The sequence below is a fragment of the Vicia villosa genome, linkage group LG2 (assembly GCF_029867415.1).
Source record: "Vicia villosa cultivar HV-30 ecotype Madison, WI linkage group LG2, Vvil1.0, whole genome shotgun sequence".
Taxonomy (NCBI): Eukaryota; Viridiplantae; Streptophyta; class Magnoliopsida; order Fabales; family Fabaceae; genus Vicia; species Vicia villosa.
In genome coordinates this window covers 178,008,593-178,026,457 of record NC_081181.1, presented here as the reverse complement: position 1 = coordinate 178,026,457, position 17,865 = coordinate 178,008,593, and the positions used below count along the sequence as shown (strand labels likewise).

The 17,865-nt window shown below is 34.1% G+C and overlaps 2 protein-coding genes across 5 annotated transcripts; one reads left to right on the top strand and one right to left on the bottom strand.

Annotated features, from left to right (window-relative positions):
* The first annotated feature begins 1,177 nt into the window (after positions 1-1,177).
* On the top strand, positions 1,178-7,409 carry LOC131653091 (uncharacterized). Of its 4 annotated transcripts, none has more exons than XM_058923139.1 (7): positions 1,179-1,452; positions 1,589-4,254; positions 4,533-4,759; positions 4,957-5,067; positions 5,181-5,336; positions 5,471-5,712; positions 6,943-7,409. In XM_058923139.1, exons 2-7 carry the CDS (start codon positions 3,962-3,964, stop codon positions 7,264-7,266), a joined length of 1,353 nt encoding a protein of 450 aa, XP_058779122.1. In that variant the 5' UTR covers positions 1,179-1,452; positions 1,589-3,961; the 3' UTR covers positions 7,267-7,409. The 4 variants fall into 4 exon arrangements, with proteins under 4 accessions (XP_058779123.1, XP_058779122.1, XP_058779121.1 ...); XM_058923138.1 differs by having other exon boundaries at positions 1,541-4,254; XM_058923140.1 differs by lacking the exon at positions 6,943-7,409 and adding an exon at positions 5,859-5,995 and having other exon boundaries at positions 1,178-4,254.
* A 36-nt stretch (positions 7,410-7,445) lies between these two features.
* On the bottom strand, positions 7,446-9,985 carry LOC131653092 (uncharacterized). The gene is made up of 4 exons (XM_058923141.1): positions 9,830-9,985; positions 9,249-9,721; positions 8,060-8,304; positions 7,446-7,951 (listed from the first exon to the last, which is right to left on the bottom strand). The coding sequence occupies exons 2-4, from the start codon at positions 9,695-9,697 to the stop codon at positions 7,713-7,715; spliced, it is 933 nt and encodes a 310-aa protein (XP_058779124.1). The 5' UTR covers positions 9,698-9,721; positions 9,830-9,985; the 3' UTR covers positions 7,446-7,712.
* Positions 9,986-17,865: the final 7,880 nt, after the last annotated feature.

Below are 17,865 nucleotides of genomic sequence, written 5' to 3'. Positions count from 1 at the left end.
GTCATGCGAGGTTACTTCTTTCACTAACTTTGCATCAACCACTGCTTTGAAATGCTCAAGATCATTTAAAGCAAGTTTAGGGTACATTAATTCCACTAGGGCTTTGACCTTGTCGAACCCTTTCTCCATAGCAAGGGAAACCTTCATTCCCGCTTCTTCCAACTCATCCTTTAAGTTGTTTATGATAGTGATAAATGATTTGGCCACCTCCTATAAACTCTTTATTTGATCCCTTTGATATTTGATCATGACGTCCTTCTTCTTCTTCTCTTCCTCTCACTTTTTTAGGGTGAACTAATCTTTAGAATACTTGGTCTCTATAGACTTCAGATTATCTTCGCCAACTTCCGGTCACCTTCATCTAACAACACACTTTGCAATATAAGTCTCCATCATTTAGCTCATATATTAAAAATCGATCTTCCGCGCTACTTAAATATCCATCAATAAATTAAACTTTGGATTATTCTATCTCTCTTAAATAATTTCTCCCTTACAAACCTCGTGTTTTGAATTATATACTATAAATATTATAGCTTAGGCCTACACGTTACAAATGAGGCCGACTCAATGTTTTGCACTCGCAGACAAGGTTTTAAATGGAGAGTCAATGAGGTATACAATGTGCTCGACACTTGGAAGAGATGGCTATGGTAATAAAACCAAAATATTAAAACTAAAATAAACAAATACTCTTTCCAGTCACTATTATAAACAAAAAATTAATCTTAAAATCTAGGACACTTGGTCACTGTTATAAGTAAAATTTATTCAATTTTAAACTAATTAATTTATTCAATTTTAAACTAATTAATGCTTATATTATTATTACACCCTTAATTTAATTTAAGAGAATTTAATATTAATAATTAATTCATCAGATATATTATAATAAATTTTATTTTAATTATATATAAAATAAAAAAATTAATTATACTTAACTAAGTTCATAACTAACTTTAGTGGGAAGTAAAAAGAACCAAATCTATCATATAAGAAAATTCAATGCTCTTAAAGTTCCTATTTTGCCCTTATGTTCTACTACACTGCCACGTGGATGGCTTCATAGAACTTCAACCTTCTTTTTTTGCTTTTTAACCACCAGCTCATATTATTTAATGTTTATTATTTTTTCTACTTAATAAACAAAATAAAAAATGTTTCTAATATCTTATTCTTTTCTTTCTCTGTTTCACTTTCTCATTTCTTTCTCTTTCTACTTTCTCTTCCCTCTTCTGTTTTCATATCAATGTCTTCTTTCTCTTTAGCTTTTGATTTATGAACTCATGTGTTTATTTCAGATCTTGCATAAGCACAGCTCGAATGCAAAGAAAATGTTCAAGATCTCTTATGGTGTGTGCAATAAAAGGTGCAGATGAACTAATCGAAGAACAACTATATCTTTAAATCGAAAGCTATTCATAAATCTTTTTCAGATTCGAGTATTTTGGGGTATGAGTTGTTTAAATAGATTCTTTCTTGCAAATCCTTTCACTTTTTGTATTTTCTACCACCTATGTTGTGTAAAATTACTATGAAGGTTGAAGGATGTAAAGGTTAGAGCTCGAATTTGTCTCACATGTTTCAGATCTACAAGGTTAGAGTTTGAATGTGTCGTACATGTTTCAGATCTATAAGGTTAGAGTTTCAATTTGTTGTGCATGTTTTAGTTTGACGGGTTTAGATCTCGAATCCGCCTTGTATGTTTCAGATCTATAAGGTAAGAGTTTTTTTTTGGTTGATTTCGTTAATATATTTTTTTCTTTATAATTTTTTATTTAACTTTTATTTACATTTTTATTGTTTTTTATCTATGTTTTATTCAAGATTTTATACATTTTATTTTGTATTTTTTTTAGGTTCTCTAATCTTTCACATCTTCATGCTCTAAATGGAAGGTTTATAATTTGTTTTTATTTTTATTTTTCTTCTTCCTTACTTTTTTGTTTCTAACATTTTATCTTATATTTTTTCTTTTTTATTTCATATTTCAGTTGTTGCTTTAGAGATCGTTTATGTTTAACATGATTAAAGCTGATATATTTGATGAGTTTATTTGTAAATATTTGATTTTAAATAATTTTATTTAGCTTAAAGCAAATTTTAAATATAATTAGAATCAAATTAATGTTATTCTAATGTGTCATTAATATATCTCATTTAACTCTCTTTAATTTCTATTTATTTCATAATTTATTCTAATTTTTATTTATTTATAATTTTTAGATTGGTGAAATTATCAAAGGGAGACCATTATTACTTAAATTGATTCTAATCAGTATTTAATTTTTCTAAAAGTGAAATAAGTTAGAAAAAAATGGATATAAATCTTTCTAAATGTAAGCTACAAATGTTATAAATTTTTTTTATAATGATAGATAGATTTATATATAATTTTGTTGAAAATAAAAAATGTTATAAATATAGATAATTAATGTCTTGGTTGTATCAAAGAAAATCTATAGAATAGACTATATAATAGGTCTTAGTATATACTTAAACATGTTTATAAGAATATATGTCATTAAGACAAATAGGTTTTTCTTATATCAATGTCTTTTAAAAACCTTATATATTAGTCGTTAAAATTATTAAAACAATGATTGTAAATACGATAATAGTTTATGTCAAATTGATTACGATGTTACGAACGAAAAATATTTTATCGATCTTACGACGAAAAATAACTAAAACAGGAAAATATTAAATGTCATTAATTGAATCAATTACTTCAATATATCCTTATATTTTAAAATATAAATAAAATTAAATAATTAAATAAATCTTAATTAAATGTAGTCTTTTAGTGTTAGCACTCATTTGTAATGGAATTTATTACTATGCATTAATTTGGCTTCTAATTTTTTTCTGTACAACTAGCTAAGTTCTCACAATGAAAATTAATGTAGTTTTTTAGTGTTAGCACTCATTTGTAATGAAATTTATTACTACGCATTAATTTCTCTTCTATTTTTTTTTTTAAATTAGGACAATTTGAATTTGAATGTAAAGAAAATTTGAATTTTCTTAGGTAATAAATATTATTTATAATATATATAAATATTTTGATTTTTATAACTATTCTATCTATTGTTTATGAAAAGCATAAATTTTATCTACAATATAAAGGCTAGAGGATAAAATAAATATATAAATATATGATTTTATTTATCATATCAAGATAACATATATAAAAATAATTTTGAAAATAACTAAAAAGAGAAAATATTAAATACCATTTACTTAAATATGTTATACCAAAGGATTATCCCCATAACTAAAATAGTTATTTTAATAAATTTATTATTTTTATTAAATGAGTAGATAAAATGATCTGATTTTCTCTAGGATTAAAAGCAATACTCTATGATGAATTATGATAGTAATGATAGTTAGATAGCAATACTCTATGATGAATTATGATAGTAATGATAGTTAGATACCAACCTGTATAATAAGTATACATAAAAATTAATTATTAATGTTTGTATAATTGATGTGTATATATAAAAAATGCACAGTTCATAGATATTTAAACGTCTTTATAAAAATATATGTCATTTTAGTTAAATTTTTAAGTTTTTTATTTATAAAATGATCTTATTGATCTAAATGTTTTTACGGGTACTAAACATTTTTCTATACATTCAATTATTATTTTTCACGGGTACCGGATATTTTTCTATATATTCAATTATTATTTTTTCACGGGTACCAGACATTTTTCTATATATTTAATTATTATTTTCTCACGGGTACCAGAAATTTTTCTATTAAAAAATATATATCTGAAATAAATGCGCATCCCGTATCAGAACCCGTGCGAACACACGGGTTTGTTACTAGTAAAAAAACAAAAGAGTTTCCTTTCTCACGGGAATCACGTGCTTGGTTCTCTTGAGAAAACACAGTCATATAAACAGAGACGATGAGATGTCATTGAACTCCCAATCATTTTAGAATGGCTACCCTCAAACCACCACCTGTCTTTGTTCTCTCTCCGTCAAAGCCAATAAATTCACCCCACAAATCACTCCGCAGTAGAATCTTCAACAACCTCAATTCATGTCCCAAACTCATTTTACAAGAAAGTACTACAACCGCGCCAATTACCTCGTATCTGTCAAAGGAACTACCTCGTATAAGTCGAAGTGTTGTTGTGGTGAGGTCACAGCTGAGATACCCTATCATATCCCCTGATGATCATTGGGGTGTTTGGTCCACTATCTTCAGCATTGGAGCCTTTGGTCTATGGTAATTATAATTTGCTTCAATTTTCCTAACTCCATTTCTATTTCTATCAAGCACGGTCACAGACACCAACTCAATATCAACACTGTCATCTCGACATCAGTAATAATTTCAATAAATAATCAGACACCAAGGTTTTTATATGCTTAGTTGTGAAAAGTCAAAGAATATGTTTGAATTGTTGGTAACCAATCATGTGTAATTATTTACTAAATAATTAAAATTATTATATGTTAGTATTGAATTAATTTGAAGATTTTTTTTTTTTTGTGAAATACTAGGTCGGAGAAGACTAAAATTGGGAGCATGGTGAGTGCTGCTTTAGTGAGCACATTAGTTGGACTTGCAGCAAGTAATCTTGGAATTCTTCCACATGATGCACCGGCTTATTCTATTGTCATGGAGTTTATTCTACCACTCACTATTCCATTGCTTTTGTTTGGAGCAAATTTGCGTCAAGTTGTGCGTTCAACCGGGACACTTCTCGTAGCTTTCTTACTTGGCTCAGGTAATCATATCTATCTTTGTATCTATATGAATGGTAGAATTCATATTGAATGTGTGTCTGGTGTTTGTTGTCAATACGATATCAATGAGTCTGTGTTCTTCGGTGTTAGTGTCTGTGTCAGTGTTTGGTATCTGTTAAATGCACTTTTGAGATTATAATTTATCTTGTGAAACTGATTCTGATGTTGTGGATTGCAGTTGCCACTGTCATTGGCACTCTAGTGGCGTTTCTTTTAGTGCCTATGAGATCTCTTGGTCCTGACAACTGGAAAATAGCTGCAGCTCTAATGGGAAGCTACATTGGTGGATGTAAGTGCTTAAACAACTTGCTCCATCTTCGGATACATTCGTATGATCTTCATCTAACTACGGACAGTCGCAACTGATTGACTGATTCGAACCTTCAATGTTGATTGTTGTAGCTGTTAATTACGTTGCGGTTTCAGAGGCTCTTGGTTTGTCTCCTTCAGTTTTAGCTGCAGGAGTGGCAGCAGATAATGTCATTTGTGCTGTTTATTTTATGGTCTTGTTTGCACTGGCTTCTAAAATACCTGCAGAAACGGCACCACCAACCGATGGTACAATTTTTACTCTATCACTATTATTAAACACATTTTCTGTTATGCTCCGAATTTTGATATTGCGCCAAGATACGCGCAAATGTGGCTGCAGTTACGGAGAATTCTAAAATATTTATGAGTAATGTTGGCAGATAATGCAATGCAATTGAAGTCGGAAAATCAGGGCAACATGCCAGTGTTGCAGACAGCTACTGCAGTTGCTGCATCATTTTTAATATGTAGAGCTGCAACATACATGACAAAACTATATGGTATCCAAGGAGGAACTCTTCCAGGAGTAACTGCAATCATTGTCATTTTAGCTACTTTTCTACCAAAGTTCATTAGTCCTCTTGTACCTGTGGGACATACTGTTGCCTTAGTTCTGATGCAGGTAACACAACTTTGTTATTTCTGTTGTGTAAGTTTTCATTTTGGTCCCAAAGTGTGTCTTTCGTTAGTAATGTTATAAACCATATTGTCAAACAATTTTTTTTCTTTCTATCTAGTAGTTTGATAGCTGAATTTCATCTCTTAAAGGTGAATAAATGGGATGTCCCAGGTTTGAAAGTGCGCCCATGTAGCCAGATGTCAGTCCATGTACAATTATCAATTGAGTTTGGCTTAACGAGACAACTAAAGACTCCTTTTTTGGTCTTGTAGTTTAATGAATGAAATTTTACCTATTAAAGGTGAGAATAAATGAGAAGTCGCGAGTTCGAATATGCGTCTCTGCAGTCACATATCCCTGCACAACTATCAACTGAGCTGGTTTAATGAGACAACCAAAGACTCTCTTTTTAGTCTAGTAGTGTAATGACTGAAATTTCACCTCTTAAAGGTACTCCCTCCGTTTCTTTATAATTGTCACTTTTGTGAAAAAAATTTGTTTCTTTTTAAGTGTCACATTTCAAAGTTCAAGAAAGTATTTTTGCTGTTTTGTCAAAATTACCCCTAATCATTATGATAGAGAGAGAAAAAGTTAAATAAAATATTAAAAAGTTTAGGGTATTATTGGAAAAAGAATAATCATTACTTAAAAAGTAACAATAATCATTGGTTGTCTTGGTATGTGGAAAAACTTAAAAAGCGACAATTATAAAGGAACGGAGGGAGTAAATAAATGGAATGTCACGAGTTCAAATATGAGCTTCTGCAGTCGGATGTTTATGTATAGCTATCAACTGAATTGATTTAACGAACACTCTTTTTTGATATAGTAGTTTAATGGCCGGAATTTCACTTCTTAAATGTGAGTAAATGGGATGTCGCGGATTCGAATTTGCGTCCCTACAGTCGGATGTCTCTGCATAATTACCAATTGAATTGACTTAACAAGACAACGAAAGATACTCTTTTTTGGCCTAGTAGTTTAATGGCCGAAATTACATCCCTTAAAGGTGAATAAATGAGATGTCATAGATTCAAATGTGTGCTCTGCAGTCGGATGTTCTCTCACAACTATCGACTTAGTTGGTTTAACGAGACAAGGAAAGACACTTTTATGTTTGAAATTTTTTCTAGGTTATTGCACCTTCTAACTGATATGATACACCTTATAAAAATTGTTTTATTTTAAAGTTTGTATGACCTATATGATATCTAACATGAGATGTATTTTTAGGTATTTTTTGTGGTGGTTGGAGCTAGTGGAAGTATACTGAATGTGATCAAAACTGCTCCAAGTATATTCATGTTTGCACTAGTTCAAGTAACTATCCATCTTCTTATTGTTCTTGGATTAGGGAAGGTGTTTAAGCTTGATTTGAAGGTATTACTTATAGCATCAAATGCCAATATTGGAGGACCTACAACAGCTTGTGGAATGGCTAAGGCTAAAGGTTGGGAATCCTTAGTTGTTGCTGGAATTCTTACAGGAATTTTTGGTGTTTCAATTGCAACTTTTTTAGGTATTGGTTTTGGAGTAATGGTTCTAAAACACTTGTAGAAATTGTTATTTTTAATGTTTGATTCATTCTTACAATTAATTGAATGTTATGTTGGTAACACGCTTTGAAGCTCGATTGTTTAAAATTTTTGAAACAATATTTTTCATATTTTAGTTATATTTGTATAAATGAAAGAGTTAGATGAAGAATGAAATGTCTCCAAAATTCTAAAAGCCTCAAGCCAAACCAAGATTCTAAATTATAAATGAAGCACAAAATAACTGTTGTATAAGGTTACAATTGAATAGATCATAAAATTACAAGAACAACCAATCGTTAGTTGGTCCAGTGGTGATTGGCGCTGGACTTGGTAGGGAGAACCACGGTTCGATCCCCCGCAACTGCGATCGGGAGGGGGATGGAACCACTTGATGCCAGAACTCGCCCCCGAACCGGACTAAACCGGTGGTAAAAAGCCAAAAAAAAAAAATTACAAGAACAATCTTCATGACATACATTGAAGTCTTGCAAATGTCAAATAACCTGTGTGACCTCTAGCTTCACCACAAGGTCTAGCCATAACAGAAGAATTAGTATAGCTAACAACATTAGCTCCATCCGAACCCTGTCTCCTCTTGCAAGGAAGCGAAACATTTGAGCTGCCATTACCATTAATCTCTGAGCTTTCTGTTTTCACTTCTCGAACTTCGTATGTGCGTAGGAGTACCTCAAAAGTTCTTATATCTTTAACATAAGCACACATTTACAAAAGGACTTTTGTCAGTGGCTAAATTAATCACAATTACTTGCAAATATAAATACTAAGACTTGAAGGAGAAAATTGGGAAGTACCGGTGAAGTTGGTTTGAAGTGTTTCACATGATCGTTGAACTTGTTCAATACACGGGGAGAAAGAGCACAATGTTCCATCAGGTCTTAACATTTTTGCAGCCGAAGGAATAGCTAGCCAAGGTTGAGGAAGATCCAAAAAAACTGCATCAGCCAAGCCAACAAACTCTTCAGGAAAACCCTCTCCTTGAATGTCCCTCACTCCCACTGTGACTAAGCTGCTTATGCCAATCCTCTCAAAATCAGCCCTACAAGCACAAAGATGAAATTCCCCACAAGTTGAGTAGAAGTAAATAAATTTACATTTAAGCATTGACATTCTGAATAAGTGAGTATTAGTTGATAAAAAATATTACTCAACATTCCTAGAACAAGCAAACAACAAAATATAATACAAAGCCATGAAAATAACAGTGTCATCAATAGCATATCGGGGAACACCTAAAATCCACTATGTGAAATAATAGAAGGCATTGCAGGCAAATGGCAGAAGCCGCATAGCAATTGATACTTGAAAGTCAATTAAATATATAACAAGACAAGCCGTGTACAGATAAAAAAGGGAATGGAGGCAGAGCATAACTTATAAAGAGAAAATTTTACGTATTACGGTGAATATAGGAGTAATACTCACAGGTGTTATCAAATATAGGTCATAGCGGCACTATACGGATAAACATGGTGGCTTTTGGGCTCACCGTAATGGTAAATATCGGCAGATATTAAAGGGTTTTTCGCGACCACAAAGCGGCCAGTATGGCGGGATTTTGGCTCTCTGCCATGAACCACTATCCACCGTCAACAACACTGATACTCACTAACTCTTAAGTTTTTCTATTATAAAAATAAGTTATGATCGGCACACATGCAGAAAACCCTGCAGTTCTCTTGTTTCTGTTATTGTCACTACATTAGCATAAACTAGAACAGCAGCCACTATTGCCTTAATAGCAAAACTAGGATAGAGACTAGTGCCGCTAATGTACAAAATGGAAAATAATATTGAGTTCCGGCTAAAGATAAATAAACATATATGAATTATGAGAAAAGGCAGGTACAGTTTATCATCAAAATCGAAATAAACTTACACATATCGCAAGATACTGATAACCATGATACAAATCCATGAAAATAACACATACAGATAAACACACAAATATCAAACTCGAGAGAAAGTCGGCTGCAGTATTACCTAGCAGATACAGCCCTCTGTTCATGAAAATCAAATGTATAAACATGTCCTTTAGGAGCAACTGCCCTAGCAAGTGAAGTAGATAGAGAACCACTCCCAGTACCAGACTCCAGAACAACGCAACCGGGAACAATCTCCAAATACATAACAACAAAGCTAATATCAGCAATATACAGAATCTGAGTCCTATGACTTAAAACTAAAGTCCATAATTCAGGTGTAGGAGCTAACAAGTAAACAAAACCACCCGTGTTGCTGAATACTTTGGACCCAAATGACTTCCCTATCCAGTCTGAATGTTTGAAAACACCAAACTTATTCTGCAAAACTGATCTCTCAGTTACTGTTATCGCTTTCATGTTGTCATGTCTTTCGTAGACGATTACCAAATCTCCGTAATTAATTGATCGATTAAACGATATCTTTCGTGTAGTATCAATAGCCAGCATCTTACAAGTCTTCAAAATCAGTATCTGCAATCCAAAAATAGAAAAAAAAAAATGAAACCATGCGATGAGTTGTTGCATACATGCGCGATATAGGAGAGGGGAAAGAAAATGTAAACGAAAAAAGAGTCGAACCTGGTTAGGTTTCTCTTGTGTCGGACGGTTACCTTCGCCTGAGATTAGCGGGCGGTTAGTTGAGATCAAAGATGCAGCGGCAGATTTGATATAGTTAGTGAGTTTTTGCGGTTTAAGGGTTTTGTTGAAAACAACAGTTTGTTTTTGTATGATGCGGGCTTCTTTAAAAGCAAGTGGGTTGGTTTCTCCTATTTAACATGCCACCTCCCAATTAAACTTAGCCTCCCATATCTTCATAATTCTCAGAGTGTGAGGATAAATTTGAGTTACAAAGTAAAAATGAAATTTTTAATTTTCGATAGTTTATTCAAAAAAATTGATAACAGATTAATATTTTCTTGTTAATTTTTAATTTGCTAAAATTGAATTTTATAAAAAATTTTGAAATTTCTGATAAAAAATTCATAGATTTTGAAATTTTTGGTAAAAATACAAGAGTTTTTATCGGAAATTTTAAAATTTCAAGTATAAACTCATGAAAGTTATGATTTTTTACCTGAAATTTTAAAATTTTCGATATAGTTTTAAAATTTCTGTTATGAAATCAACAACTTTAGACAAGGGTATAACGGTAAAAATATGTAATATGTGGGGTGGCAGGTTAAATCCTCGTTGGGTTTCATTAGAAAAAATGGATTGACTTAGGCTTCGAACTAGAATTTGGGGTTACTTTTCTCACTTTAAGTTTTTCTCACACTATAGTGAAAAAATTATAACTACTTTTGGATACGTAAATATATTTGCAAACATACCTCATTCACATATAATTCATTTTTTAATGAGTCATACCCTAATTTTATGTCAAAAATTAATACAAAATTCATCTCTGTTTCACATATGTAAATGCACATTCAGACGAGATTTTAATAAAAAATGCGTCAGACTTTTCTCCTTCCCCATTTCTCTCTTGCTCTCTCAAACTCTCTAACCCTCTTATACTCTTAAACTCACTTCAAATTTCTCTAAGCAAGACACATTTTCTTTTTTAATTTTGCCACATTTACATCATCTCCCTCGATTTTCTCATACCTTATGTCATACTATTGGTCTCCCTAATCTACGTCTAAGTAAGAGACCTTTTTTTTGGTGGAATTTGTTTAACCTGACTTTTTCAGATCCCAGATGTTCGACTTTTTCAAACTCAGTCAGCCAACTGAGCAATGTCTATCAAGTATTAGGTGTCCTATTTCTTTCTAATCGAATAATCTAGACCCCTAGTCGCTAGTTCCACCAACTCGTGTTTAGGTACTTGAGTAAAACATCTTAATTTCACAACCCTGAACCTATTAAGGTAGTCATCTATAGATTTAGCCCCTTTTATCCTAACATTAACTACTCTTTAATGCTTATTTTTCGATTGACCCCTGAAGAATTGTTCTTGGAAAACTCTTTCCAATTCCCCGCCCAACTATGGATTAAATGCGGGTTAAGGATAGTGAGCCGAATAAAATCATTCTTTGTTAAAGAGTCAGGGAAGAATCTTATTTTCAAATTCTCGTTGTTGGCTAGATCTCCAGCCTCTGACTGATATTGAGCAATGTGCTCGACAATCGAATATGTCGTGTCCCCTGCAAATTTAGTAAACTTTGGGATTTTCCCACCCCTGGGTAATTGAGTTTGCAATATATATTCAGAGAAAGAAGACACAAAATTTGGCCTATGGAGGCCTATGTTAAAAGCATTTTGGGTTAATATTTGCTCTGCCACATTATTTATATGATTATGCCCTACCAGTTTATTCTGTCGAACATTTCCAAGAACCTAGTCAGTGTCTTCGTTTCGTGGCACCATGACAAATCCCAGTGCTTCTTGGGCTATGGTGCTTTAGACGGCCCTAGGTGCGAGTATTTCGATCACTACCCCTTGCTGTCGAGGTTGTGCGCTTAGTAACAGTTGGGCCGGTATTTGGGAAGCGCCAAAGAAATCAGCAATTCGTCCCATATATTGTGCCAATTACTGGTAACTATGCGTGGTGTTTTGAATCAAAGGAGTGAACACTGTGCCCATTTTTTGTGTAAGTAAATTAACCATTTCATGGTTACTCTTGTCGACTTGTTGTCTAAACAATTGGAAAGTATGATTGGTCATTGTTGGCATTCTAGAAATAGGCTAACTAGATCCACCAACTGGTTGCATCGTTCGGCTAGGATAATTTACAATTGTCCCTGGGGGTAAATAAGGATCCCCGAGGGATATAACTGCCAGTGCGTTGTTTGCAATTGTGGATGCGCTAGGTTGAAGGCTTGCCATTACTAATATGGACATACCATAAGGCTTTTCTCGATTATTTAAGGGCATGTAAAAATTCACTAGAAAGAAAGGCATTTGGTCTACTATCACACTTTGGGGGGCCTTGGGAGTAGTAGAACGCTCGACACTCGTGGTTGCATAACTATTGTCCCTTGTGGGACAGTTAGATTATTTATCTGACTAGTGTTAGAGGGATTCTCTCCTCCAACATTTGACATTCCCACTGCATCCTGTGATGGTACGTTCACTTGTCCTTATGTGTTTTGGTGGTTATTTTTGGGAGTTGGGGTATTTCTCGATGGTGGACGTGCCATTTTTAATAGTTTTTTACCACTCCTTAAGTGCATACAACCAACAAGATTTCACAAATTAAGAACCGACAATATTTTGTAACTAAGACATGCTTTTTATAAAGAATCTACTTATGAATCTAATGCACAAATAGGTCCTACTAGGCGTGCCAATTTGTTTACAGTGAAATTTAGTAAACAAGCGTTAGTCTTTAAAAAATGCTTACTTGCAAGATTGACTAGTTGATCCTAACATATGTGCAGAAATACTTGTGATTTTGTTTGAGTGTTTAGTGTGAAGTAAAATCTATTATGATTTCTACTAAGTTTGATTGAATAGTTTTGCAGAAAATGAAGGATTTCGACTTGGCCGAAATCTTTGTAAAAATTAAGGCGAAAAGGTAAAGATAAAATGCAGAAAAGGCACGTTAAAATAAAGGAAAATTACTTAAAGTGTAAATAACATGGTGTTCAAGATCATACATATCGCTCAACGGGCTCGTTTCTCGCTTAACACTTGGATACTTTGAGTTTGTGAATTTTAGTGATGATTTTGACACCCCGAATCCTAACACAAGAACTCCTATTTTTACTAATATAAGATTAACTATTTCCAACAGTTTTTTCCTTAGATGTTGACACGTTTTTGCCGCATGCATTTCACCATTGGATTTGTCTCCACGTGTACTTTCGGATAAGTCCAAAAAATAGTTATGGAGAAACACAAATGAATTAAGATAAATGACTCACTAATTACGACGATTGTCATAAGATATATCGCAAATTCCAACATATAAGGTTGTCAATCTTGAGTTATCACCTTAGCTTGTTTTGTCTACATAATCTCGAATGAATTTACCTCATATATCCAAATTAGTTTTACAATTGACTACTATAATAAAGATTATATATAAATTGAATGCGAATGAGAAACAAGCTGCGATGCTATCCTTTTTTGAATGATAAAATTATCTCTCTTAAAAACTACATACATTGACCTAGGAGACACAACATTATTAAGCTTGAGCCTTTCTACTCTAAGTAAAAGATCCACTGCCTACAATGCTAGAAAACCAAAAGTGTCAAAAATAAGTAGTATGAAAACATGTCCATTGTCAAAACACATTTTCTCATGTTTGACCACTTTACTTGAAGTGACTTTGAGGATTTCCTGTTTCAAAATAAAACCTCCAGACCTCAGTGGCACCAATGGGGAAACCCTAGTGAAATCTATACATGCATGTTTTCCTTTACTCACCCGTACACCAAAATATATGTTGGCCTAAGTCTTGATCTTCCCTTCCATGATTCATTCAAGAAATTCACACGAGCATCTTTCTTCAAAGATACTCCGGCCCACCAAAATATGTCAAATAGAACATTCATAACAAATTCATGTTAGTATTTGAAGCTTGGGAGCTCCTTACCATGAATCACATGTTCTTTAAATGTATCATAGCACGTCTTGCGAAAAACAAGTTAAACCTCATCAATAGGAAATAAGAGAATCATAAAGGGATATCTAAGGATAGTACGATACTTTACCAATGACATGTGTTGGCCTAACCCATCAATAGGAATAACATGGAAAAAATCTTGAGCATGTGTTGCTTGCAAACAATAAAAAACTACTCTATGTCTTGTCGTCATATCAAACTTTACATCCATGTCCTTAAAAATTTTACTAAAAAGGCACTCACCAAAACATGTTCTACTTTAGGAGCAACAATGTCCTTGCTAGTTAAACTACTACAATCAAAATTTAGAATCACAACACTAAGACCATCCATACCATATATCTCATTATCTCTCAATATATTATCCTGTAACACCCAAGATTGGCCCTAGAACCCACAAAAGCGTGGGAGCCAGCCTCTACCGTTAAGTACAAACTCAACCCCCCAATCTAATGGGAAAAAGGTCATTCTCCAATAAAGGTCCCCAAAGAAAGGACCTACAATAACCACATTGTCTTTGACCGCCTTTCATAACTCTTTATCAAGGTTTTTCCTCCATATGATTAGGTTGCCACGTTCTTAGGCCAAAAAATAGATTAGTGATACCCATGCATGATAGAAGTAGAAGAAGCCCACTCTGAGGAACCCTTAATTGGGTCCAAAGATGTATTAATTCAACAACCCTAACAAACCTCTTCATGGACAACCCCTTGATAAAGTCTTCATCTCGACTACTATCCTTTCCAAGAAACTTCATCCCAACATCAGTCTCCCAATGTCCAAAAGGAGCAACTCTCCATGAAGTTTACTACCATCACCCGGAGGCTAAAATATCCGAGTCTTACGAATATTCAATTTAAGACATTACCCTAATCTCGTCTCCCAAATAATTTCAAGGGCTCTAGCCACCTTCTATGAATCCCATATGATGGTCTAGTCATCAAGATACCAGGCTTGAAGAAGAAACTTACAAATTTCTCTAATCCGATGAATGAATGAACACAAGAGAAAAAAGGAATGACCAAAACGAGTCATCTTGTTACACTCTAGTGGCTGATATAATACACATCAACCCCAAGGTACAATCTCGTTGCCTCACCATAAAGAAAATCAACCCACAAAGAAATAAATGGGCATCTCACCCTCACATGGTGCAGAAAGGCTAATCGATCTACCATGTTAAAATCATTCAAGAAATATACCGTGAGCATAGCCAAAGAACCATCTCCATGTCGCTTTCTTAACACCCTATTGGAACTGTGCAAAATGGCTTCACCACCACCTGATACCTCGATCCCAAATTGGAAGTCATGGAGATATCATGCCACCTTTTTACTGCCCTCTTTCATAGTAACCTTGGATAGCAACCGACTCCTAATATAACCCATATCAATTGGTCGTATCCCACCACATGAATTTAATAATGGCATCATGGATGCAGAGGCAATAAACTATGCTAAACTCATCAGACATCTTCCTTCACCCTATAAGTTAACAACTAGAGTGATTGCATATAAAAGATCATGTTGCCACAACAAAAACTTCTCCACGCAATGCGTCTAATATATGTTGTGCAAGCAAACCATATCTACCACACCATATCAACTTCAATTGCTAAAGGAGTTTCAAAGAACAACGTGGTCGACATGTAGTGAGGTGGTCCATAAGGATGCTTAGCCTGAAAAATCTTAGTTGTATGTCTATTATAGGGAGTCACTCCAGATGGTCTCAACCTTCATTGCTTGACATTAGACCTCAATTTTTCTATTTATTATTCTATTCAAAATTGAATCTGTCACGATTCACATTATCTTGCTAAGAACTCCCAAACACATTATCAACTAAATTGATAAGACGATATACATAATTCTAAATAGCTAAATGCTGCCACTTAGCCATGATTCACCCTAGCCTGCACTTAGCCATTTGGAATGGTGCCACCATTCAAAAGTGCACATAGGCATCAATTAACTTGGCATGTCAATAACACATGTTCTGCATGCAAACAATCACCCCTAAACAAAGTCTCCTATAAATATGGCGCCCAGACACTTATTTTGCATCACCAATCCTCACTCTCTCTGATACAAAATTTCTCCTACCTACTATAAACCTCACTCTTTCTAATACACAATATGTCTCTTCTTACAATAGGCGTTACTCATAGAGAAACAAAAGCAAACATTGCCACGTTTGTAAGTTTTAATCACATATGCGAGGAAATGTTTGGCAAAGATATGGTGGATAAAACTGTTGCTAAGGGCTGTTAGGAGTAAATTATTGGTAAATTCATGTGTTAATATAAGTGATTTCTTCTCTAGACCAATGCAAAAATGTGATGAATCCATAGGTTTTTATTAAGAATTGAACTGAATAAGTTTAGTTCGTGCGTAAAGCAAATCGAATCACTTGTGGGTGTTATTGTTGCAGGTTTTGAGCTGAATAAGAACTTAAGAAGAACATGAGGAGGAAAGAAAGCTGGGAGTCTCAAAGGCTGAAGAAAAAGATGGAAAGTACAAAGGGCGCGCCGCGAGAGTTCCTAGGCGCGCCGCGAAAATACTTCTGTTTAAGGGGCGCGCCGCGCCAGCCCGTTGCCGCGCCGCGGCCTCGGCGTTAAAGGCCCAAAACTTCTATTTAAAAGCCCTAGCTTCCAAGAGAAAGAGAACTTGGTGGAGAGCGAAATTAGGAGAGCAATCTGAAGGTGCAGCCACAATCATCAATTGAAGACCAATTCTCTATCAAGCGAAGACATTCCTTTGATGAAGATGAATTCTTCCATTAATCTTTGTATGTTCTTCATGTCTATGGAGAGCTAAATCCCTCTTGTTGAGTCTAAGGTAGTAGTTAACCTATGAATATACATTACCATTGATTAATTCCTGTGAACAATTGTTTGAATTTATTATCAATAAGAAACCTTGCTTTTAATTTACATCATTGTTGAATCTTTGATCGAAAGAAAGGATTTAACTTTTGCCCTAGGTTACTATATTGATTCAATTGCAATTTGCAGAGATGGAATTGTAATTGGGTTTTCATAATTATCGTTCTTAATTACTATTATCGTTATTGTGATTTGGAGAGATCGAATCTCATACCGGTAAAAGTTATCTAATTTGATTTGCAGACATGGAATCTTATTTGAGGATAAGTGAAGATAATGATTCAAAGGATTGTTCTATTGAGAATTAATTGATAATTGTATAGGATTAGGTTGATGAACCCTAAAGACTCAACATCTTTCTTTAATTGTTAACACAAAGTCCTTTACTTACTTTTATTTTATTATTTGCTTTTGATATTATTATTAGTATAAAACAAACCAAACCAAATTTCTTAACTCAAAATAAACAACTATAGAACGGCAGTGATATTAACCAATCCCTGTGGATACGATATATTACAGAAAATATTTACCCACAAATACTTTCAACAAATTGGCGCCGTTGCCGGGGATTGGTGTCAATATTGCATGCATTGCAATAGTTCTTATTTTGAGTTTTAATTTTTTTTCTCTATTTGGTTGTTTCACGTGTTTGCTAGTTTTGCAGAAGATTGTGTATGCGCAGCAAAGTTTCTAGCGATCAACTTCTTTTTGATCCCGAGATCGAAAGGACCGCTAGGAGGTTAAATAGCAAAGCACGAAAAAGAGCGAACATAGCAAAAGCAAGAGACAACGCAACCGCGACATCGTCACAACAACTTGAAACCATTGACGAGTCGCAAGAAGGATTCTTCTTTCACGAACTATTCACGGAGGAAGAACCAGAAGTTTTTATACAACCTACTGTTGGCAACATGGCTGCTAATGGTCCATGTGCTAATAGTCCAAGACTCAATCCTCAGTTCGCGAGAACTGCTGCCAACGGGCGACCGACAGAACTGAAGACCGGTATCATACAATTGATTTGTGCAAGTCCTTTCGCCGGATTGGACCATGAAGACCCGTACACGCATCTTACTCGATTCTATGAGTTAGCGGGTACTACGGGTGTCGCTCAAGCTGATGAGGAAGCATTATTTAAGAGGTTGTTCCCAC